General features: G+C 32.7%; 1 protein-coding gene across 1 annotated transcript in view; it reads left to right on the top strand.

The window, feature by feature from the left end:
* LOC143234420 (ATP synthase subunit beta, mitochondrial-like) overlaps positions 1-16,392 on the top strand; it is a 60,807-nt gene extending 44,415 nt beyond the window's left edge. The window contains exons 6-9 of the mRNA XM_076471784.1: positions 7,820-7,942; positions 13,135-13,347; positions 13,585-13,786; positions 16,089-16,392. Of these exons, the coding sequence (XP_076327899.1) occupies positions 7,820-7,942; positions 13,135-13,347; positions 13,585-13,786; positions 16,089-16,183 (633 nt within the window). The 3' untranslated portion in view covers positions 16,184-16,392. The remainder of the gene's footprint in view (positions 1-7,819; positions 7,943-13,134; positions 13,348-13,584; positions 13,787-16,088) is intronic.
* The last annotated feature ends 9,178 nt before the right edge of the window (positions 16,393-25,570 follow it).

The raw sequence follows: 25,570 nt of genomic DNA, 5'->3' as shown, positions 1-25,570 counted from the left end.
AGTTTTGTAAGTTGGATTTCATGTGACTCATGATTTTAATAGTTTAGTTTTGTAATTTGGATTTCTTTATGTGACTCATGATTTTAATAGTTTAGTTTTGTAAGTTGGATTTCTTTATGTGACTCATGATTTTAATAGTTTAGTTTTGTAATTTGGATTTCTTTATGTGACTCATGATTTTAATAGTTTAGTTTTGTAAGTTGGATTTCTTTATGTGACACATGATTTTAATAGTTTAGTTTTGTAATTTGGATTTCTTTATGTGACTCATGATTTTAATAGTTTAGTTTTGTAAGTTGGATTTCTTTATGTGACTCATGATTTTAATAGTTTAGTTTTGTAATTTGGATTTCTTTATGTGACTCATGATTTTAATAGTTTAGTTTTGTAAGTTGGATTTCTTTATGTGACTCATGATTTTAATAGTTTAGTTTTGTAATTTGGATTTCTTTATGTGACTCATGATTTTAATAGTTTAGTTTTGTAAGTTGGATTTCTTTATGTGACTCATGATTTTAATAGTTTAGTTTTGTAATTTGGATTTCTTTATGTGACTCATGATTTTAATAGTTTAGTTTTGTAATTTGGATTTCTTTATGTGACTCATGATTTTAATAGTTTAGTTTTGTAATTTGGATTTCTTTATGTGACTCATGATTTTAATAGTTTAGTTTTGTAAGTTGGATTTCTTTATGTGACTCATGATTTTAATAGTTTAGTTTTGTAATTTGGATTTCTTTATGTGACTCATGATTTTAATAGTTTAGTTTTGTAATTTGGATTTCTTTATGTGACTCATGATTTTAATAGTTTAGTTTTGTAATTTGGATTTCTTTATGTGACTCATGATTTTAATAGTTTAGTTTTGTAAGTTGGATTTCATGTGACACATGATTTTAATAGTTTAGTTTTGTAATTTGGATTTCTTTATGTGACTCATGATTTTAATAGTTTAGTTTTGTAAGTTGGATTTCTTTATGTGACTCATGATTTTAATAGTTTAGTTTTGTAATTTGGATTTCTTTATGTGACTCATGATTTTAATAGTTTAGTTTTGTAAGTTGGATTTCATGTGACACATGATTTTAATAGTTTAGTTTTGTAATTTGGATTTCTTTATGTGACTCATGATTTTAATAGTTTAGTTTTGTAAGTTGGATTTCTTTATGTGACTCATGATTTTAATAGTTTAGTTTTGTAATTTGGATTTCTTTATGTTGGACATGTCATGATTTTAATAGTTTAGTTTTGTAATTTGGATTTCTTTATGTGACTCATGATTTTAATAGTTTAGTTTTGTAATTTGGATTTCTTTATGTGACTCATGATTTTAATAGTTTAGTTTTGTAATTTGGATTTCTTTATGTGACTCATGATTTTAATAGTTTAGTTTTGTAAGTTGGATTTCATGTGACACATGATTTTAATAGTTTAGTTTTGTAATTTGGATTTCTTTATGTGACTCATGATTTTAATAGTTTAGTTTTGTAAGTTGGATTTCTTTATGTGACTCATGATTTTAATAGTTTAGTTTTGTAATTTGGATTTCTTTATGTGACTCATGATTTTAATAGTTTAGTTTTGTAAGTTGGATTTCATGTGACTCATGATTTTAATAGTTTAGTTTTGTAATTTGGATTTCTTTATGTGACTCATGATTTTAATAGTTTAGTTTTGTAAGTTGGATTTCTTTATGTGACTCATGATTTTAATAGTTTAGTTTTGTAATTTGGATTTCTTTATGTGACTCATGATTTTAATAGTTTAGTTTTGTAAGTTGGATTTCTTTATGTGACTCATGATTTTAATAACTTAGTTTTGTAAGTTGGATTTCTTTATGTGACTCATGATTTTAATAACTTAGTTTTGTAAGTTGGATTTCTTTATGCGACTCATGATTTTAATAACTTAGTTTTGTAAGTTGGATTTCTTTATGTGACTCATGATTTTAATAGTTTAGTTTTGTAATTTGGATTTCTTTATGTGACTCATGATTTTAATAGTTTAGTTATGTAAGTTGGATTTCTTTATGTGACTCATGATTTTAATAGTTTAGTTTTGTAATTTGGATTTCTTTATGTGACTCATGATTTTAATAGTTTAGTTTTGTAATTTGGATTTCTTTATGTGACTCATGATTTTAATAGTTTAGTTTTGTAATTTGGATTTCTTTATGTGACTCATGATTTTAATAGTTTAGTTTTGTAAGTTGGATTTCATGTGACACATGATTTTAATAGTTTAGTTTTGTAATTTGGATTTCTTTATGTGACTCATGATTTTAATAGTTTAGTTTTGTAATTTGGATTTCTTTATGTGACTCATGATTTTAATAGTTTAGTTTTGTAATTTGGATTTCTTTATGTGACTCATGATTTTAATAGTTTAGTTTTGTAATTTGGATTTCTTTATGTGACTCATGATTTTAATAGTTTAGTTTTGTAATTTGGATTTCTTTATGTGACTCATGATTTTAATAGTTTAGTTTTGTAAGTTGGATTTCTTTATGTGACTCATGATTTTAAAAGTTTAGTTTTGTAATTTGGATTTCTTTATGCGACTCATGATTTTAATAACTTAGTTTTGTAAGTTGGATTTCTTTATGTGACTCATGATTTTAATAGTTTAGTTTTGTAATTTGGATTTCTTTATGTGACTCATGATTTTAATAGTTTAGTTTTGTAATTTGGATTTCTTTATGTGACTCATGATTTTAATAGTTTAGTTTTGTAATTTGGATTTCTTTATGTGACTCATGATTTTAATAGTTTAGTTTTGTAAGTTGGATTTCATGTGACACATGATTTTAATAGTTTAGTTTTGTAATTTGGATTTCTTTATGTGACTCATGATTTTAATAGCTTAGTTTTGTAAGTTGGATTTCTTTATGTGACTCATGATTTTAATAGTTTAGTTTTGTAACTTGGATTTCTTTATGTGACTCATGATTTTAATAGTTTAGTTTTGTAAGTTGGATTTCATGTGACACATGATTTTAATAGTTTAGTTTTGTAATTTGGATTTCTTTATGTGACTCATGATTTTAATAGTTTAGTTTTGTAAGTTGGATTTCTTTATGTGACTCATGATTTTAATAGTTTAGTTTTGTAATTTGGATTTCTTTATGTGACTCATGATTTTAATAGTTTAGTTTTGTAAGTTGGATTTCTTTATGTGACTCATGATTTTAATAGTTTAGTTTTGTAATTTGGATTTCTTTATGTGACTCATGATTTTAATAGTTTAGTTTTGTAAGTTGGATTTCTTTATGCGACTCATGATTTTAATAGTTTAGTTTTGTAATTTGGATTTCTTTATGTGACTCATGATTTTAATAGTTTAGTTTGTAATTTGGATTTCTTTATGTGACTCATGATTTTAATAGTTTAGTTTTGTAATTTGGATTTCTTTATGTGACTCATGATTTTAATAGTTTAGTTTTGTAAGTTGGATTTCATGTGACACATGATTTTAATAGTTTAGTTTTGTAATTTGGATTTCTTTATGTGACTCATGATTTTAATAGTTTAGTTTTGTAATTTGGATTTCTTTATGTGACTCATGATTTTAATAGTTTAGTTTTGTAATTTGGATTTCTTTATGTGACTCATGATTTTAATAGTTTAGTTTTGTAAGTTGGATTTCATGTGACACATGATTTTAATAGTTTAGTTTTGTAATTTGGATTTCTTTATGTGACTCATGATTTTAATAGTTTAGTTTTGTAAGTTGGATTTCTTTATGTGACTCATGATTTTAATAGTTTAGTTTTGTAATTTGGATTTCTTTATGCGACTCATGATTTTAATAGTTTAGTTTTGTAAGTTGGATTTCATGTGACACATGATTTTAATAGTTTAGTTTTGTAATTTGGATTTCTTTATGTGACTCATGATTTTAATAGTTTAGTTTTGTAAGTTGGATTTCTTTATGTGACTCATGATTTTAATAGTTTAGTTTTGTAATTTGGATTTCTTTATGCATGATTTTAATAGTTTAGACTCATGATTTTAATAGTTTAGTTTTGTAATTTGGATTTCTTTATGTGACTCATGATTTTAATAGTTTAGTTTTGTAATTTGGATTTCTTTATGTGACTCATGATTTTAATAGTTTAGTTTTGTAATTTGGATTTCTTTATGTGACTCATGATTTTAATAGTTTAGTTTTGTAAGTTGGATTTCATGTGACACATGATTTTAATAGTTTAGTTTTGTAATTTGGATTTCTTTATGTGACTCATGATTTTAATAGTTTAGTTTTGTAAGTTGGATTTCTTTATGTGACTCATGATTTTAATAGTTTAGTTTTGTAATTTGGATTTCTTTATGTGACTCATGATTTTAATAGTTTAGTTTTGTAAGTTGGATTTCATGTGACACATGATTTTAATAGTTTAGTTTTGTAATTTGGATTTCTTTATGTGACTCATGATTTTAATAGTTTAGTTTTGTAAGTTGGATTTCTTTATGTGACTCATGATTTTAATAGTTTAGTTTTGTAACTTGGATTTCTTTATGTGACTCATGATTTTAATAGTTTAGTTTTGTAAGTTGGATTTCATGTGACACATGATTTTAATAGTTTAGTTTTGTAATTTGGATTTCTTTATGTGACTCATGATTTTAATAGTTTAGTTTTGTAAGTTGGATTTCTTTATGTGACTCATGATTTTAATAGTTTAGTTTTGTAATTTGGATTTCTTTATGTGACTCATGATTTTAATAGTTTAGTTTTGTAAGTTGTATTTCATGTGACACATGATTTTAATAGTTTAGTTTTGTAAGTTGGAATTCTTTATGTGATTCATGATTTTAATAGTTTAGTTTTGTAAGTTGGATTTCTTTATGTGACACATGATTTTAATAGTTTGGTTTTGTAATTTGGATTTCTTTATGTGACTCATGATTTTAATAGTTTAGTTTTGTAAGTTGGATTTTTTTATGCAACTCATGATTTTAATAGTTTAGTTTTGTAAGTTGGATTTATTTATTTGACTCATTATTTTAATAGTTTAGTTTTGTAAGTTGGATTTCTTCATTGTTTTGTTGGGTTGTTTTTTTTTTTTACATTGAAGAAACCATTTGATTTCCCAGTTTCTATTATTTCTCACATTTGCATATTTTTACATCAGATACTTTTGTTTGATTTACATATTTCTACAATGAATTCTGAGATTCAATTCATGTTCTTACTTTAAGTGTTATACCTGTAGCACTATTTTCATAGGCTGCAGATGAAGGAGAACCATCATTGGATTTCTCTTCTATTATTCATCATGAGATTGATTGTTATATGGGTCAGTTTTCTTCTCATGAACTTGTCCCACTAATTCTCCTGAACAGTTGAACCTGTTCCAGCTGATGAAGATTTGATAGCCTTTTTCTCCACTGGATTTAGTTGTGGTTTTCTTACCACTTCTGCAGAATTAGTTAGGCACAGTGTGACACTTTTTTGTCACTGTGTGACCTTTTCTCAGGTATATTTGCTGCCTCTTACTTTTTAGGATTTCTGTATTTTTACTTTGAGAATATGTTTTTTTATCGTGTTACTGAGACTTTGAAATCTTGTGTAGTATGTGTATCATCACTCGACACTTTCTTCTTTGGTTACACATACATCACAGTTGGAGCCACAACATGCTTCTGTTTTCCCATCCTGGGTTTTATCTGCCCATCTTTGTCTCCCTTTCAGGGGTTTCTCATCTTATCATTTTATTCATTGGATAGTCCTTACTACTTTCTAGTTTCAAGCTGTTGGGATGGTGGACCATGTAGGCATTCTCCTAAATGTAATAATGAAATACAAACAAAATATAGAAATGATTATAAAATAATTAAGTTAAGAGTAGGGCAGTTGTGTTCTGCTAGTGTAGAGGATGTGATATCCTTCAATATGGGACATGATAACAAATAGAAATGAGACGTCAAGATTGCAGTTCATCTCTTTGATTGAAGCCCTTCATTCTACCCCTTGGATGTTGGTTCTCAGTGACCAGGTTTTGGATTTAGAGTGGAATCAATTGACATAAGTCCTCATACATGTACTACACGTGTGTATTTCTCCCTCATTTACACTCTATCGCTGTTATGGGTCATGATGGAGGTAATTGCAGATTGTCATGGTTCTTTTCCTTCTGCTGTCTCTTTATATTTCTTATTCCAAGGGTGTTAATGCTTTTGGGTTGGTTCTGGTCAGTTTCACTCTTGAGGGAAATTGTTTACATTATGTTTGATACTGGATGGATCTGTCAGTTTATCATTTTCACATGTGTTATGTTCATGATTTGGGTGACACTGGATTCACTCCTGTTTCATGAATTTAAGGTGAAGATGGTATGATCCTCTTTCCTACCCCTACATGGATATTGGTTTCCATGGCCTGGATTTTGGACAACTTGCTGGTGGTGTAATCCACTTTACTATCCTCACTTGGATGTTGGTACTTGACAGCTGCATTTTGGACTGTATATGACTACTGATAGTGTACAGTCTGTTTTTGTCCTAGCCACACCACATCTAGGAAGACATCCTTTCCAATTCATCCATTTTTGTAATTTTTAGGATTAAGTTTGATACATACTGCATATTTTAGATCACTTTCCACCCATTTTCTTTCTTTCCCTCACAATGATCCCCCCCCCACCTACTCAGTGTGGGATTCTAGCTTCTTATATGAGTGGAGGTAATGTATTAGATGTTAGAATTTTTTCTACACTGAAAATGTATTTTCAATAAGTACATAACTCCTCTCATATTTTCCACACTTTCTCTCCCACTGAAAACTTGTGCTTTCGTCTCCTGCCAAGACTTGAATTAGATTGACAGTGTGGTAGAATTGAATTAGATTGACAGTGTGGTAGACTTGAATTAGATTGACAGTGTGGTAGAATTGAATGTAGAGTCTCATGGAAGAAAATATATTGCACTCTTATTGGTGGAGGGTTAACATATGATGATTTGCATGATAGATACATTGGCATCAATCAATTCTAGTTGAGGGGAGATAGAAGACTTATTGCATGCATAATGTTTTTTCCCCATATAGAAGGTAGCACTGAATGAGAATAGCTATTTATATGAGAGGTGTTAATTACCTATCAGAAATACATTTTTAGCATAGGAAAGTTATAACCGAGTTTTATATATAGATTATTCTTTCCTTAAATTTCTGCATGTTGTAATGAACTGTGGTGTCTGATTGTTCATCTGTCTCTCATTTGAAAAGCCGTGCATGTAGGTAACATTAAACATTCACTTTTGAAGTGATGAGAGAACAGGCATGATTAATGTTGATATAAAATCTTATTTTTCAAGCAGGATATTCTATGTTAAATTATTAGGAATTGATCACAGAAACATTAACAATGTGACCAAAGTTAGAGAGTAAAAATGTTGATTTACCTTATGTTATTACTGAATAGCTCTCAGCATGACTCAACAATTACTTTTTGCAGTGGGTGGTATTAGTGGCTGAGAGAGCTATGACTGTGAGCAAAATCAAAAGTGCAACACAATCCACCTTTTCAAAATCCATGTAATAAATTAAACATTTCCCATCATTGGGGATAGGTACTTTTGCTCTCTTCCAATCAATTCTAAATTGTTCGAAAATGGAAACAGTTGAAATCGAAATATTTTTACTTGAATGATTTCAGAATGTAAATCAGTTCAGAGGTTTTAAAACCTCTTTAAACTCTGGATGTCAGCTCAGATTGTAAAGGTTTTAAAATCAGAATGTAGTTTATTCCTTTGAACGGCTTCTTACATATCAAAAATTCTATAGAGAAGAGGTGAGGTCAGACTTTTGTTTATTTCAGGTTTCTGCCCTCTTGGGTCGAATTCCTTCAGCTGTAGGATATCAGCCCACTTTGGCCACTGACATGGGCACCATGCAAGAAAGAATCACCACAACCAAAAAGGGGTCCATCACATCTGTGCAGGTTTGATTTTAGGAATCATGTTTGAAGTGTAATGTTTTAATTATAAAAAGCAGTATTAATCTCTGAGGGCCTGGCATGGCCTAGCTCGTTAAGGCATGTGCTTCGTAATCTGAGGGTCGCGCCAAACATGCTCGCCCTCCCAGCCGTGGGGGCATTATAATGTGACGGTCAATCCCACTATTCGTTGGTAAAAGAGTAGCCCAAGAGTTGGCGGTGGGTGGTGATGACTAGCTGCCTTCCCTCTAGTCTTACACTGCTAAATTAGGGACGGCTAGCACAGATAGCCCTCTAGTAGCTTTGTGCGAAATTCCAAAACAAACAAAAACAATTAATCTCTGTTTTTCATATCTTTCATTTGTAAAACTGTGTAATTAAAACTCTTTCTAATTGCCATCACCTTATCTTTCTTGGAGCAGTACAAGGAAGCGATGTTATTTATACCATGTATTGTGGTTGAAGATGCAGTGTGTTCTGGTATTTTTTAATGGGATTTATGTATACTGGATATTTTTTTTGTAATAGTAGCATCTGCTTCATTGATAAACTTGTGCAACTGATGTTGTTACAGATGTATTTATTAACTTGTGATAAAAAAGAGGATATTGTAGTATAGGTTATTTAATTAACTTAGATGGTGGTGGTGTATTAAAAAAATAATTCTTCCTATTTACAGTTTTGTTGACCAAAACTATACTTTCATATTGTTTTTAATCCATCATTTCAAATTTTCTCTCAGTACTAAGGAAATGGGAAACAGGTACAATTGTAAAGTGTCACTTCAGATTCACTAGTCATACAGAGGTTGTATCTGTGGTGGGCAGGGCTGTTCAGGACTCATTTTAGTCGCTTCGTACTAGATGTCAGAGAAGGAATTCAACATGAAAAATGTCTGTTGATGTTGCAGTACAGTTTACTTGACAATTAGTTTGACAGAAACAAATGCTTTCTTTTGAAGTCACAAAGAAAATAGCCTTCGTGCTGAAATGCTTTTCAAGAAAAGTCCACAGAAAAAAACAACAACATGCACTTGAAACTGAAAAATATTTTCAAAAGTTTATATATCTAAAATGTATATTGATGTGTTTCTTGCATAAAAACTTTCAGAAATCTCATTGTGACTAATCTGTATCAGTTACATGCTGTTATAAATTGATAAATCAGACAAATAAAACTCAGCCTAGAGTAAAATCTGTGAAGGCCTTTATTTTTTGTCAACTCATTTTTCACCTTATAACATTTGTCTAGTAACTGCTCGTGTCGAGTTTTAGTGGACTTTCTGAAGGAATTTAAAACCTCAAAGTCATTAACATTAAACACTTTAAAATTATAAACATTATAATGTCTTTTTTTTGGCTTAGCCAAAAGAGGGTGAGTGGTGGTATGAAGATGGTATCTGTGAGTTACACTGCTTTTTTTTTTTAGCACCCACCACTCAAATCATTCTAGCTCCACCCCTCATTCATACAATGTATTATCATTGGTGTATGAACTGGATGACTTGGATCAACTCTATGTAATAAGTCAAGTGTGGGATTCGTACTCATCTGGGAAGGAGAATAATATTCTGTTATTTATGTTTACTGGTGGCCTTGTCTTTGATGTTTTTGGTTTTTGCGTAAGGACGTATTAACATAAATTCTTAAATAGGTTCATGTGAAATTTCTTCACTAGTGCCAGAATAAATAGCACATTTTGAAGACATATTTGTTAGCAGTTTGAAGATTTTTTTTTTTTTGATACTGTTTTGATCCATTGAATAATTTTTCCTTTCTCTTTATTGTAGACCATCATAGTTAACTTTTTAATGCTGAACCAGCAGTTTATTTTACCTGGGATTTGGTTTTGAAACTAAAAAATGTGTATTGTAATTACTTAGTCAATATTTGTGGGTACAACAAATCTCTACTCTTGTGTACAGTCAAGTATGTACAGTGTTAACTTATATCTAGCAATATACTGTGTTAACTTATATCTAGCAATATACTGTGTCAACTTATATCTAGCAATATACTGTGTTAATTTACATCTAGCAATATACTGTGTTAACTTATATCTAGCAATATACTGTGTCAACTTATATCTAGCAATATACTGTGTTAACTTATATCTAGCACTATACTGTGTTAACTTATATCTAGCAATATACTGTGTTAACTTATATCTAGCAATATACTGTGTTAACTTATATCTAGCAATATACTGTGTTAACTTATATCTAGCAATATACTGTGTCAACTTATATCTAGCAATATACTGTGTTAACTTATATCTAGCAATATACTGTGTTAACTTATATCTAGCAATATACTGTGTCAACTTATATCTAGCAATATACTGTGTTAACTTATATCTAGCAATATACTGTGTTAACTTATATCTAGCAATATACTGTGTTGGCTTATATCTAGCAATATACTGTTTCAACTTATATCTAGCAATATGCTGTGTTAACTTATATCTGGCACTATGCTGTGTTGGCTTATATCTGGCATATGCTGTGTTGGCTTATATCTGGCAATATACTGTGTTAACTTATATCTGGCACTATATGCTGTGTTAACTTATATCTGGCGCTATGCTGTGTTAACTTGTATCTGGCACTATACTGTGTTGGCTTATATCCAGCACTATACTGTGTTAACTTATATCTAGCAATATACTGTGTTAACTTATATCCAGCAATATACTGTGTTAACTTATATCTAGCAATATACTGTGTCAACTTATATCTAGCAATATACTGTGTTAACTTATATCTAGCAATATACTGTGTCAACTTATATCTAGCAATATACTGTGTTAACTTGTATCTGGCAATATACTGTGTTAACTTATATCTAGCAATATACTGTGTCAACTTATATCTGGCACTATACTGTGTTAACTTATATCTAGCACTATGCTGTGTTAACTTATATCCAGCGCTATGCTGTGTTAACTTATATCTAGCAATATGCTGTGTTAACTTATATCCGGCAATATGCTGTGTTGGCTTATATCTGGCAATATGCTGTGTCGGCTTATATCTAGCAATATGCTGTGTTGGCTTATATCTAGCAATATACTGTGTCAACTTATATCTAGCAATATGCTGTGTTGGCTTGTATCTAGCAATATGCTGTGTCAACTTATATCTGGCAATATGCTGTGTTGGCTTATATCTGGCAATATGCTGTGTTAACTTATATCTAGCAATATGCTGTGTCGGCTTATATCTGGCGCTATGCTGTGTTGGCTTATATCTGGCGCTATACAGTGTTGGCTTATATCTGGCGCTATGCTGTGTTGGCTTATATCTGGCGCTATGCTGTGTTGGCTTGTATCTGGCGCTATGCTGTGTTGGCTTATATCTAGTAATAGGCTGTGTTAACTTATATCTAGCAATATGCTGTGTTGGCTTATATCTAGCAATATGCTGTGTTAACTTATATCTGGCAATATGCTGTGTCGGCTTGTATCTAGCAATATACTGTGTTAACTTATATCTAGCAATATGCTGTGTTAACTTATATCTAGCAATATGCTGTGTCGGCTTATATCTAGCAATATATGCTGTGTTGGCTTTATATCTGGCAATATGCTGTGTTAACTTATATCTGGTGCTATGCTGTGTTGGCTTATATCTAGCAACATACTGTGTTAACTTATATCTGGCAATATGCTGTCTTGGCTTATAATCTAGCAATATGCTGTGTTGGCTTATATCCAGCACTATACTGTGTTAACTTATATCTGGCGCTATGCTGTGTTGGCTTATATCTGGCGCTATGCTGTGTTGGCTTGTATCTGGCGCTATGCTGTGTTGGCTTATATCTGGCGCTATGCTGTGTTAACTTATATCTGGCGCTATGCTGTGTTGGCTTATATCTGGCGCTATGCTGTGTTAACTTATATCCAGCACTATACTGTGTTAACTTATAATACTATACTGTCTTAACTTATCATATATCTAGCAGTATACTGTGTTGGCTTATATCTAGCAATATACTGTGTTAACTTATATCTGGCAATATACTGTGTTAACTTATATCTGGCACTATACTGTGTTGGCTTATATCTGGCACTATGCAGTGTTAACTTATATCCAGCGCTATGCTGTGTTAACTTATATCTGGCACTATACTGTGTTAACTTATATCTGGCGCTATGCTGTGTTAACTTGTATCTGGCACTATGCTGTGTTAACTTGTATCTGGCGCTATACTGTGTTGGCTTATATCTGGCACTATGCGGTGTTAACTTATATCCGGCACTATGCTGTGTTAACTTATATCTGGCGCTATGCTGTGTTAACTTATATCTGGCACTATGCTGTGTTAACTTGTAATCTGGCACTATGCTGTGTTGGCTTATATCTAGCACTATGCTGTGTTAACTTGTAATCTGGCACTATGCTGTGTTGGCTTATATCCAGCACTATACAGTGTTAACTTATATCCGGCGCTATGCTGTGTTGCTTAAGCATATCTGGCGCTATACTGTGTTAACTTATATCTAGCACTATACTGTGTTAACTTGTATCTAGCACTATACTGTGTTAACTTATATCTAGCACTATACTGTGTTAACTTATATCTAGCACTATACAGTGTTAACTTATATCTAGCACTATACAGTGTTAACTTATATCCAGCACTATACTGTGTTAACTTATAATACTATACTGTCTTAACTTCTCATATATCCAGCAGTGTACCATGTTAACTTACCATATATCCAGCACTATACTGTGTTAACTTATATCCAGCACTATACAGTGTTAACTTATATCCAGCACTATACTGTGTTAACTTATAATACTATACTGTCTTAACTTATCATATATCCAGCAGTGTACCATGTTAACTTACCATATATCCAGCACTATACTGTGTTAACTTACCATATATACAACACTATACCATGTTAACTTACCATATATCCAGCAGTATATACTGTTAACTTATAATACTATACTGTGTTAACTTATCATATATCCAGCAGTGTACCATGTTAACTTACCATATATCCAGCACTATACTGTGTTAACTTACCATATATCCAGCACTATACTGTGTTAACTTACCATATATCCAGTAGTGTACATTGTTGACTTATCATATATACAACACTATACCATGTTAACTTACCATATATCCAGCATTATACTGTACTAACTTATCATGTATCTGCCACATTCGTTGTTTCTTCAGGCTATCTATGTGCCTGCTGATGATTTAACTGATCCTGCCCCTGCCACAACGTTTGCTCACTTGGACGCAACCACCGTGTTGTCTCGTGGTATTGCAGAGTTGGGCATCTACCCTGCTGTTGACCCACTGGACTCAACCTCCCGTATCATGGACCCCAACATTGTTGGTAAAGAGCACTACGATATAGCCCGTGGTGTACAGAAGATCTTACAGGTGTATATTGGAAAATTATTGTTTATAGCATTTGCTTTCATAAAGGCTAACACCTTTTAAAATGGTGATATTCAAAGATGATAAAAGATCCACTGCTTCTTACAACTGTTATTAGTCTTTTACAGTCACTTAAAGCACTAGTTGTAATGATTTTAAGCCTTTTTTTAAGGCTATGTACATTATTAGATGTAATACAAGTTAAATGCCCAAGTATTAATTCGTAGCTGTCAATATTAGGACTACAAATCCCTGCAGGACATCATTGCTATCCTAGGAATGGATGAACTGTCTGAAGAGGACAAACTGACAGTTTCACGTGCACGAAAGATTCAGCGTTTCTTGTCGCAACCTTTCCAAGTAGCTGAGGTGTTTACTGGGCAAACAGGAAAATTTGTACCACTTGCAGAAACCATCAAAGGCTTTAAGATGATTCTTGATGGTCAGTAATTGTATGAAACGTAATCACTGTGTTTTAGTGTTGGATGTTGTTGATTAGTGTAAGTTACATATCTATTGTACAAAAAAAATACTGAAATGAAGATAAAAGAATTTGTTGTTATTACAGTAAACAATGAGTTTGGATTTGGTTTTTGATCAAAATTGAATTTAAGTATGGCAGTAAATAGTCTTCAGATATTTAAACTGTGTTTAATTTTTAGACCAATTAGATTTTTTCATAAAAAGTCAATTTTGTTGTCTTATTTCAAAAGGGTTAGTAAGCTAAATTATAATTTTTTTTTAAATGAAAATATAACTTGCAGAACTAAAACATTAAGGTAAGTGTTAGTCAAGAAGTGCATGTTCTCAGATGTTGTTAAAGGCAGACTTGCTGGAATTTGAGTGTTATAAAAATAATTTCAGTATTGGGCACACAAAATTTGTAACAAGTAATTAAAAGTTTGTACCAGTGTGTTTTTATAATAGTTAGTATGAAAATAATGAGTTCTGGCATTATAACCATTGCTTCTACCTTGTCTTTACCTGGGTGAACAAGTAGCTTGAGAGAAATCTTGGTAGATCAGTTAAGGCCTCTACCTTGTCTTTACCTGGGTGAACAAGTAGCTTGAGAGAAATCTTGGTAGATCAGTTAAGGCCTCTACCTTGTCTTTACCTGGGTGAACAAGTAGCTTGAGAGAAATCTTGGTAGATCAGTTAAGGCCTCTACCTTGTCTTTACCTGGGTGAACAAGTAGCTTGAGAGAAATCTTGGTAGATCAGTTAAGGCCTCTACCTTGTCTTTACCTGGGTGAACAAGTAGCTTGAGAGAAATCTTGGTAGATCAGTTAAGGCCTCTACCTTGTCTTTACCTGGGTGAACAAGTAGCTTGAGAGAAATCTTGGTAGATCAGTTAAGGCCTCTACCTTGTCTTTACCTGGGTGAACAAGTAGCTTGAGAGAAATCTTGGTAGATCAGTTAAGGCCCGGCATGGCCAGGTGGATAAAGCACTCAACTCGTAATCTGAAGGTCGCAGGTTCGAATCCTTATCACACCAAACATGCTTACCCTTTCAGCCATCGGGGCATTATAATTTGGCAGTCAATCCCATTATTCATTGGTAAAAGAGTAGCCCAAGAGTTGGCAGTGGGTGGTGATGAATAGTTGCCTTCCCTCTAGTCTTACACTCCAAAATTAGGGATGGGTAGTTCAGATAGTTCTCATGTAGCTTTGCACAACATTCAAAACAAGCCAAACCAGATCAGTTAAAGGAAGAAATTTATAACTAATCAACATAACCTGTATTTACTGATTAAAGTGTTTGGTGAGAAGGTAGAATTAATAGAAGGTTATCAAGTTATTTTGTCAAAGTGGGCAGACAGCAACAAAAGGTACAGAAGTAGACTAGTGCCATCCTGACTGAAATGAAAAATTAAAATTAATGTCTGGGTCCTGACATACTGTTACTTGTCATTGTGGTACTGTAATAAATTGGTTAAGTTATTCTTATAATAGTATTTTGCGTGTATTAGTATCAGATGTGGGTCTGTGTATCTCAGAACAGCCGATATGAGTACTAACACTTTTATTGATGAGCAGAGAACAATGTTTCAACCTTCCTAGCTCATCTTCATCTTTCTGCAAGTCATTTATTTCTTTATATTTTGAGTTTAACATGGCTTTTATTAGTTTTTTTCTGTAAGTTATATATAATTTTTGTACACTGTTTAAAATCTTTTGTAGTTTTATCTTCTTAACCTGAAGATGACCTAGAAGATTGAACCATTGTTCTCTGCTTATCAATAAAGGTGTTAATACCCATACCAGCCGTTCTGAAATACATGTTCATTAACTTGGGGGATTGTGTTGAGGAGTGGTAGCTGACTGACCAAATTCCCAGTACCAGTGGTGTACATTTATTTGTTAACTTCTTGATGGCAAGAAACCCACATGAAATAAAAATGTATCTCAGAACAGATACTGATAACAAGTTAATCTGAAGATAACCTAGGATGATCGAACCCTTGTTCTCTGCTTTTCAGTAAAGGTATTAATACCCATACCAACCATTCAAAGATAGATTTTTATTTCAAGTGGGTTTCTTATCACCAACAAGATGTGGCCCTAATTGAAAACTTATTGTACATTGGTTTCAGTTGGTGTAATATTTAAAAGGTTTTTAAATTTCAGATACTTGTCCTTTTATACTCTTTGTGAGGTTTTCTAAAGATACAGAAATGTAAACATTTAGTTTGTTTGATAGTATTGAAAATGGAATATAGTTTTCAAAATGACTTTCTCTTTCAGGTGAATTGGACCATTTACCAGAAGTAGCCTTCTATATGGTGGGACCCATTGAAGAAGTCATTAGTAAAGCTGAAAGGCTAGCAGAAGACTCGTAACAATCTTGTTTAGTGTTAGGTGATGTTTCAGTATTTCAGATGACACTGGTATAGTTGGAGTTATTCAGTTAAAATATCTAAAAGAAATTAGCAAAACATTCATAAGAGTTGTTTATATATCAGGCAGGAATGAGACGTTCTAAAGAATTTTCTTACTTTGATTGTATACAGGTGTCAGCAATGAATAAAACAGTTGATTTTGGTCTGAAGTGCTTATGGTGTGCATGATCATATGAAATTATTTTTACTTTAATCCAAATTCCTTTTCCTTGGATCATTTTAACTGAACAAGTATGTGAAGCAGAATTTGGCAAGTCATAATTTAGTGACATTATCAGAAAGAACAGCTCTGTATGACTTACAGATGTCCTTCTTCTGTAATTATTAAATAGTCCTTCTGCCTAGTATTCGGTTTCTCATTAGTTTAGCATCATCTTTATAACAACAGTATGAATATTACTAATCACAGTATCAGAGGATCTTAGTACAAACAAACCTACTTTCCTTCAGTCCTTAAGGCAGTATCATTAAAATTTGAAGATGGAGAGAACACTAGACAAATTATAAAGGTATGCAGTATTGAATCAGTGGTAAATGTTGTTTTTGTATATATGAATATTGTGAGAACTGCCATTTAAGCAGTGAGTTTTTTATTGGGATAATTCAGGAAGACTAGTTTAAAACAGGAGAGATTGCAAGAAGGTTGGTCTTGGATTGCAGTGTGCATAAGTAAGAAATCTTTGGTTTGAAAAGTTAAATTCCAGTTCTGTGGAAAGCGGTTGTTCAAGGGTTGAGCTAGTAAATGACGTTATAATTACATAACAGGAAAAGTCTTGTTTGTTTTCACACCTACAATGTTTACTGAAGCTCTAACAAGATAGTGTGTATCATTTAAAGAGAACATTTTTGAATCGTAAAGCAGTTAGTTATCACAAACACTAAAACACAAAAATAAAAGTCTGTATTTTCTATTTTATTTGATTTTGCTGGCACCAGTTGGGCTTTGTTTCTTTTGACCAGTGATATTTAAAAAAAAATTAAAATAAATTACTGTGAATGTCTCCATTGAACAGAGATGTCTTAGTAAGTAAGAATGGATTATAAATATTCATATATTTCAATTTTACCTTTGGTAACAAGTAATGAAATCTGTAATACAATCATGAAATGGTTGGTCCAATGTATAATACAGAATAAGTTACGTGCAATGTCGTAATATAATTCATGGATCTAAATTAAGTTATTATATCATGAGTTGAAAAGGACTAAAAGCCCTATGATTTCTTCATTGTAAAAGACGGAACAAGAGCTGGTAAAAGGACTACGTTTTCTAACTTTGTAACAACAATAAGGTGTCTTTAGAAGGTAAAGATGGTAGACAGTTATATAGATGGTCACCCTCATTGTTGAGAACCTTTAATATGAAGTTCCAGTGTTCATACATATGACAAGCTGATGTCATTACTTAGTCCGAACTCTCTAGATACTTTTGTAATAGTGATAAGTGGGATATACTGTCACATTATACTTCCTGCCATAATTGAAAAGGACACTGTTATGGGGAAATATAAGTTATAAAGGTTCTTAGAAACATATCACGAAAGCTATATTAAGCTTTAATTGTGGGTTTCATATGTGATATAAAAGTTAGAAAGATTTTAACTACAAAATACTGACACAAAACATCTAAAAATCTCTGATTTAGTGATGTCATGTACAGTGATTATCTCACTGTAAATAGTCATGTCACGCAGTGATCAAAATTTTCAACCTTTCTGTTGTTTCTTGGAAGGATTATTATCCAATTGTCTGTAATGTGAATCAGAGTCACTGACATATCTTTGTTGTTTATGAATGAGATTACCATCAAACTGTCCTTTATCTTTATTAGAAGAAACCTTATATCCCTGTTGTGTGGAATTTTTGTCTGTTTCTCTTTATTTTTTGTGAAACTTCTCGTAGTTTCTGTCACATTTTTTCATGGGAATGTCATAAAAGTACGATATTTTGGGGTCAGAATAAGTAACACTTTTGTGTTGTATTCGAATTAAAATGTTATCACACTTTTCTTGTTCTTGACGGCCATCATTATTATGTTTCTCTCTCTTTTGGGCAAACTGTAATTATCTTTTTTTCAGAGTCAAGAACATATATTTTGTTTTCTTGAAATGGAACATAAGTGAAACGTTGCTATATTTCTGTTGCCTTTCATCTTGAATAGAAAATCTGGCATATTGTTTTCGAACAGGGATTCAATTAAATGATTTTCCTTCCGGAACAGAAATATCAATGAGATATATTAGATCTTGAAAAGGAGAAACTGTTTCTTTCCTGAGAAGATATATGATCAAATTGTTTTTGTTCTTGAACAGGGATATCTTCAAATTGTCTTTTATCTTGAACAGGTAAACTGTTATGTCGTTCTCCAACAGGAATGCAATCAATTTGTCCTTGAACAGGGATATCATAAAGATACCTTTGATCTTGAACACGTAAATGATTACATCCTTCTCAAACATGGACATGACTGAATTTTCTTTGTTCATGAATGGGTTCAGAATCAAACTCTTTTTGATTTTGAATGGGAAGATCAGTATAATGTCCTTGAACTAGAACATGATTAAATGACTTTTGTTCTCGAGTTGGAATTTCACCAAAGTGTTTGATATTGGAGATGTAAAGAGCCATGACCTTCTCGAACAGGTATACGATTTTTTTTTTTTCTCTTGCCTTTGATCTTGAACAGAAAAACTGGAATGTTGTTTCTTAATATAGGTTTGGTTGAATTATTCTTTTTCTTGAGCAGGAATACTAGTAACTTCTTTTTGTTTAGGTATTTGACCTTGAAAGCTGACAGTTTTTAGTTGAATAGGACCATGATTAAATTGTTTTTGTTTCTAAAAAGGATTACCCATGAATTTTCTTTGGTTTTGAACATAAAAACTGCCAGGTTTTCTTTGAGCAAGGTTGACATTAAATTCTTCATGTATTGGAACAGCTTGTTCATTACCAGAGATGCCAACCATTACGATTCAAGCTTAATCATTACGATTTTGGTGTATACGTTACGACTATATGCTTAATTATTCAATTTCACTATCTGTTTTAATAGTACTGGTTTTCAGTTTTACTGTCTGTTTGTACACTCTTGGTCTTCAGTTTCACTGACTGTTGGTCTTCAATTTCAATGTCTGTTTTAACACTTGGTGTTCAGTTTCACTGTATTTTTCACACTTTTGGTCTTCACTTCAACTTCTCTTTCAACAGTATTGGTCCTGAATTAAACTGACTGTTTTCACAATATTGGTCTTCACTTTCACTGTCTTTTTCAACACTGTTGGTCATCAAATTCACTGTCTGTTTCAACACTGTTGTTTTTCTGTTTCACTGTGTGTTTCAATACTAATAGGCTTCAATTTTGAAGTTTCATTGTCCGTTTTTGAACAGTGTTGGTCTTTAACTTCATTGTGTTTCAACTGTGTCTCTTTTAACACAACTGGTTTTCACTTTAAATAACTATTTCAACAGAGAAAGTCATTAATTTCACAGTCAGTTTCAGCAGTGTTGCTCTTTAATTTAACTGAAAGTTTGAAAAGAGTAGTTATTCAATTTCACTGCTGTTTCAACACTGTTGGTCTTCACTTTAACTCACCATTTTCACACAACTTGTCTCACATTTCACGGAGTGTTTACACAATCTTGGTTTTCACTTTATCTCCCATTTCAAGACTACTGGTGTTAACTTCCACTAACTGTTTTCACACTATTGGTCTCTACTTTCACTTTCTGTTTCAACGGCTGTTTCAATACTGTTGGTCTTCCCCTTTTACGGTGTGTTTCAACAATATTTGTCTTTAGTTTGACTGACTGTTGGTATTCAATTCCACTAACTGTTTTCAAACTGTTCACCTTTAGTTTTACCGACTGTTCCAACACTTTTGGTCTTCAATTTCACTGTCAGGTTCAACACAATTGGTCTTGATTTTCATTTTCGTTTCAACACTGTTGGTCTTCATATTCACTGACCGTTTCAACACTGTTGATCTTCAACTTTAGTGTTTTAACACTACTTGTCTCCAGTTTCACTGGCTGTTTCAACACTGTGGGTATTCAATTTCAATGTCTGCTTCAACACTATTGGTCTTCAATTTCAATGTCTGTGTTAACACTTGGTGTTCAGTTTCACTGTATTTTCACACTTTTGGTCTTCACTTCAACAGTATTGGTCCTGAATTCAACTGACTGTTTTCACAATATTGGTCTCCACTTTTACTGTCTCTTTCAACACTGTTGGTCTTCAACTTCACTGTTTTAACACTGTTTGTCTGCAGTTTGACTGGCTGTTTCAACACTGTTGGTATTCAATTTCAATATCTGTTTCAACACTGTTGTTCTTCTGTTTCACTGTGTGTTTCAATATTAATAGTCTTGAATTTCACTTTCAATAGTGTAGTCTAAATTTTCAGTCTGCTTCATCAGTGTTGATCTTAACTTTCACTATAATTTAACATTACTGGTCTTCAATTTCACGGTATGTGTCAACAATGTTGGTCTTCACTTCAACTGCATGTTTCAACAGTGTTCGTCTTCAATTTTACTAACGTTATCATCACTATTGATCTTTGGTTTCACTTACGGTTTTCACAGGGTTGGTGTTCAATCTCACTGTGTTTCTACAGTGTTGGTCTTCACTTTCAATAATTGTTTCAGTAGTATCGGTCATCAGTTTCACGGTGTTTCAAAACAGTTGTTCTTCACTTGCACTGAATGTTTCAAGAGTGGAGATCTTCAATTTCACAGTCAGTTTCAGCAGTGCTGGTTTTTAGTTTCAATGTCCGTTTTTGAACAGTGTTGGTCTTTAACTTGACTGTGTTTCAACTGTGTCTCTTTTAACACAACTGGTTTTTTACTTTCAATGACTATTTCAATAAAGTCATCAATTTCACGGTCTGTTTCGGCACTGTTAGTCTTTAACTGAAAGTTTGAAAAGAGTAGTTGTTTAATTTCACTGTCTGCATGAATACTATTGGTCTTCGATTTCACTGACTTTTTGTACACTGTTGGTCTTCAGTTTCACTCTTTTTCAACACTACTGGTCTTGAATTTCACTGTTTTCACACTGTTGTTTATCAGTTTCCCTGACTGTTGCAACACTGTTGGTTTTCAATTTCACTATCTGTTTCAATACTACTGGTGTTGACTTCCACTTACTGTTTTCACACTGTTGGTCTTCAGTTTCACTGACTGTCTCAACAATTTTGGTCTTCATTTAACTTCTCTTTCAACACTATTGGTTTTGAATTGAACTTCACTGTTTTAACACCAATGGTGTTCAATTCCACTGTCTGTTTAAACCCTGTTGGTATTCAATTTCGCTGACGTTTTAACACTAATGGACTTAAATTTCACCCTCCGTTTCAACAGTGTTGGTCTTCACTTTTACTCTCTATTTTCACACTAGTGGTCTTTAATTTGACTGACTTTTGAACACTATTAGTCTGCAGTTTCACTGTCTGTTTTTACTTTAACTTCCATTTCAAGACTATTGCTGTTAACTTCCACTGAGTGTTTTCACAGTATTGGTCTTCACTTTCACTGACTGTTTCAACACGGTTCGTCTTCAACTTCACTGTTTCAACACTACAGGTCTGCAGTTTCAATGGCTCTTTCAACACTGTTGGTTCTTAATTTCACTATCTGTTTCATTACTATTGGTGTTCAGTTTCACTGGCTGTTTTCACACTGTACGTCTTCACCTTTTGGGTCTGTTTCACACAATATTAATTTTCACTTTCACGGACTCTTCCAACACTGCTGGTGTTCAATTTCACTGTGTGTTTCATAATACTGTTTTTGAGTTTTACAGTCTGCCTATACTCTCTTGGTCTTACCTTTCACCTCTCTTTCAACATCATTGATGTTCAGTTTCACTGACTGTATAAACACTGTTGGTCTTCACTGTTTCACTCTCTGTTTCAACACTGTTGGTCTTCACTTTCACTTTGTTTCTCACTCACAACACTTAGTGTGCTCAACTTAGTTGCTTCAGTTTCACTGTCTGTTTTCACACTGTTAGTTCTCACTTCCACTTGTGTTTCAACACAACTTTGTTTCAGTTTCACTGTTTTCACACTGTTGGTCTTCACTTTCACTGTCTGCTCCAACACTTAGTTGCTTCAGTTTCACTGTCTGTTTTCACACTGTTAGTTCTCACTTCCACTTGTGTTTCAACACAACTTTGTTTCAGTTTCACTGTTTTCACGCTGTTGGTCTTCACTTTCACAAACTGTTCAATACCGTTGGTCTTGAATTTCACTGTATGTTTCAGTACTATTGGTGTTCAGTTGTACTGACTGTTTTCACACTGTACGATTACACTTTTACTGTCTGTTTCAACAATATTGGTCTTCACTTTCACGGACTCTTCCAGCACTGTTGGTGTTTAATTTAAGTTTTTAATACTACTGGTGTTTAGTTTTACTGTCAGTCTGCACACTCTTGGTCTTCACTTTCACTACTGTTTCAACACAATTGGTGTTCAGTTTCACTGACTGTTTTCACACTGTTGGTCTTCACTTTCACTAACTGTTTCGACACTAACGGTCTTTAGTATCATTATCTCTTTTCACACTGTTGGTCTTCTCTTTCAACACTACTGGTCCCCAGTTTCAATCACTGTTTTCACACTGTTGGTCTTCACTTTCACTGGCTGTTTCAATACTTGTTTCTCCATTTCACTGTCAGTTTCAACACTAAGTGTTTTAAATTTCATTCTCTGTTTCAACAGTGTATTCTACATTTACATTCTGGTCTGTTTCAACAGTGTTGATCTCCATTTTCACCATATTTTAACACTACTGGTGTTCAATTTCAATGATTGTTTAATGGTGTTGTTTTTAAGTTTCACTGTCTGTTTAAACGGCATTGGTCTTTAATTTGACTGTCTTTTTCAACAGTATTTGTCTTCACTTTTACTCTACATTGGTGTCCAGTTTCACTGTATTTTTCACACTTTTGGTCTTCACTTCAACTTCTCTTTCAACAGTATTGGTCCTTAATTCAACTGACTGTTTTCACAATAATGGTCTTCACTTTCACTGTCTCTTTCAAAACTGTTGGTCATCAAATTCAATGTCTGTTTCAACACTGTTGTTTTTCTGTTTCACTGTGTGTTTCAATACTAATAGTCTTCAATTTCACTTTCAATAATGTAGTCTTTCTTTTCAGTCTGCTTCAACAGTGTTGATCTTAACTTTCACTATAATTTAACATTACTGGTCTTCAATTTCACGGTATGTGTCAACAATGTTGGTCTTCACTTCAACTGAATGTTTCAACAGTGTTCGTCTTCAATTTTACTAACGTCATCATCACTATTGATCTTTGGTTTCACTGACGGTTTTCACAGGGTTGGTCAATCTCACTGTGTTTAAACAGTGTTGGTCTTCACTTTCAATGATTGTTTCAGTAGTATCGGTCATCAGTTTCAAAACAGTTGTTCTTCACTTGCACTGAATGTTTCAAGAGTGGAGATCTTCAATTTCACAGTCAGTTTCAGCAGTGCTGGTTTTTTAGTTTCAATGTCCGTTTTTGAACAGTGTTGGTCTTTAACTTGACTGTGTGTTTCAACTGTGTCTCTTTTAACACAACTTGTTTTCACTTTCAATGACTATTTCAATAAAGTCATCAATTTCACGGTCTGTTTCGGCACTGTTGGTCTTTAACTGAAAGTTTGAAAAGAGTAGTTCTTCAATTTCACTGTCTGCATGAATACTATTGGTCTTCGGTTTCACTGACTTTTTCTACAGTGTTGGTCTCCACTTTACTCACCATTTTATCACTACTGGTCTCCAATTTCATTGAGTTTTTTGAAACAATTAGTCTACAGTTTCACAATCTGTTTTCACAATCTTGGTTTTCACTTTAAGTTCCATTTCAAGACTATTGGTGTTAACTTCCACTGACTGTTTTACACTATTGGTCTTCATGTTCACAGGCTGTTTCAACTCTGTTGGCCTTCAACTTTACTGTCTGTTTCAACATTATTGTTCTTTAGTTTCACTGACTGTACCAACACTGTTGGTATTCATCTTCACAGTCTGTTTTAACACTATTGGTCTGCAGTTTCACTGGCTGATTTCACATTTGGTATTCGTTTTTACTAACTGTTTTCAAACTGTTCGTCTTCAGTTTTACTGTCAGATTCAACACTATTGGTCTTCACTTTCATTTCCATTTCAACACTCTTGGTGTTGACTTTCAGTGACTGTTTTCATACTGTTGGTCTTCACTTTCATTGGCTGTTTCAACAGTATATCCAATACTGTCATCTTAAAATAATTTCACGGACAACTTGTCGAATTAATTAGCAAATATTTTCTTTGAAAATTATGACATATTTTACTGTAAAACCATAACCACACTTAAATTTGTTTCAGAAAGACTTTAGAACACCATTTTCACCATTCTTTATACTGTTGAGGTTTGTTGTGCTTTAAAGGCGAGATATAAAACCGCATTTTTTCATTATCTGTCACTCTTGTTACATTTATTACATTTCTTTTTAATTCATGTTATTGATCTTAATGTATTGAACTTGCTTAAAATGGTATCCTTGGTTTTTAAGTTTTCTAATATCGCTTTGACACTGATGTAATTGAGTTATATGACAAGACAGGAATTATTTAGGTAGAATCAGGTGATTCAATCTTTGTTTTCTTTTTTTAGTTTCACAAAAAATAAATTTAATACTAGGTACATATATGTCTTAATTTTCAAGTGATATTTAAAACTTACACCCGTGTTTTATGTGCCGATACGGAATATAAAACCCTGTATCACCAAGACACTACGAGCAAAGAAGTAGTGCGAGTGTTGCTAAATAAATTTCGAATGAAACATCGAGATCCACAGTTTTTATATAACGAATTTTAGATGAGGAAGCAGCAAAAGAAGTGCTTTTGTTTTTTATGTATTTTAAACATTAAAAATAAAATAGTCTCGACAATAAAATCGAAAAGAATTTGTTTGATTTTGAATTACGCGCCTAGCTACACGAAAGCTGTCACCGCTAGCTCTCCCAATGTAGCAGTGTAAAACTACATGGGAGACAGCTAGTCATCACCACCAACCGCCAACTCTTGGGCTACTTTTACCAACGAATAGTTGAATTGACTGTCACATTATAAAGCCCCATGGCTGAAAGGGTGAACACGTTGGTGTGAAGGAAATTCGAACCCGTGGTCCTCAGATTATGTGTCGAGCGCCCTTACCACATGGCCGTGCCAGAACCGACAAAAGGGCAGACGTGGGTAGGACATCGAGTTTCCCCATTAAATATAATTTTTAAGTTTAATTTTATATAAGTGTTTATTTTCTGCAGAAAAT

The sequence above is a fragment of the Tachypleus tridentatus genome, chromosome 12, assembly GCF_004210375.1.
Source record: "Tachypleus tridentatus isolate NWPU-2018 chromosome 12, ASM421037v1, whole genome shotgun sequence".
In the NCBI taxonomy this organism is placed as follows: domain Eukaryota; kingdom Metazoa; phylum Arthropoda; class Merostomata; order Xiphosura; family Limulidae; genus Tachypleus; species Tachypleus tridentatus.
The sequence above is the reverse complement of the archived record's forward strand: the minus strand, read 5'-3'. Positions and strand labels throughout refer to the sequence as shown.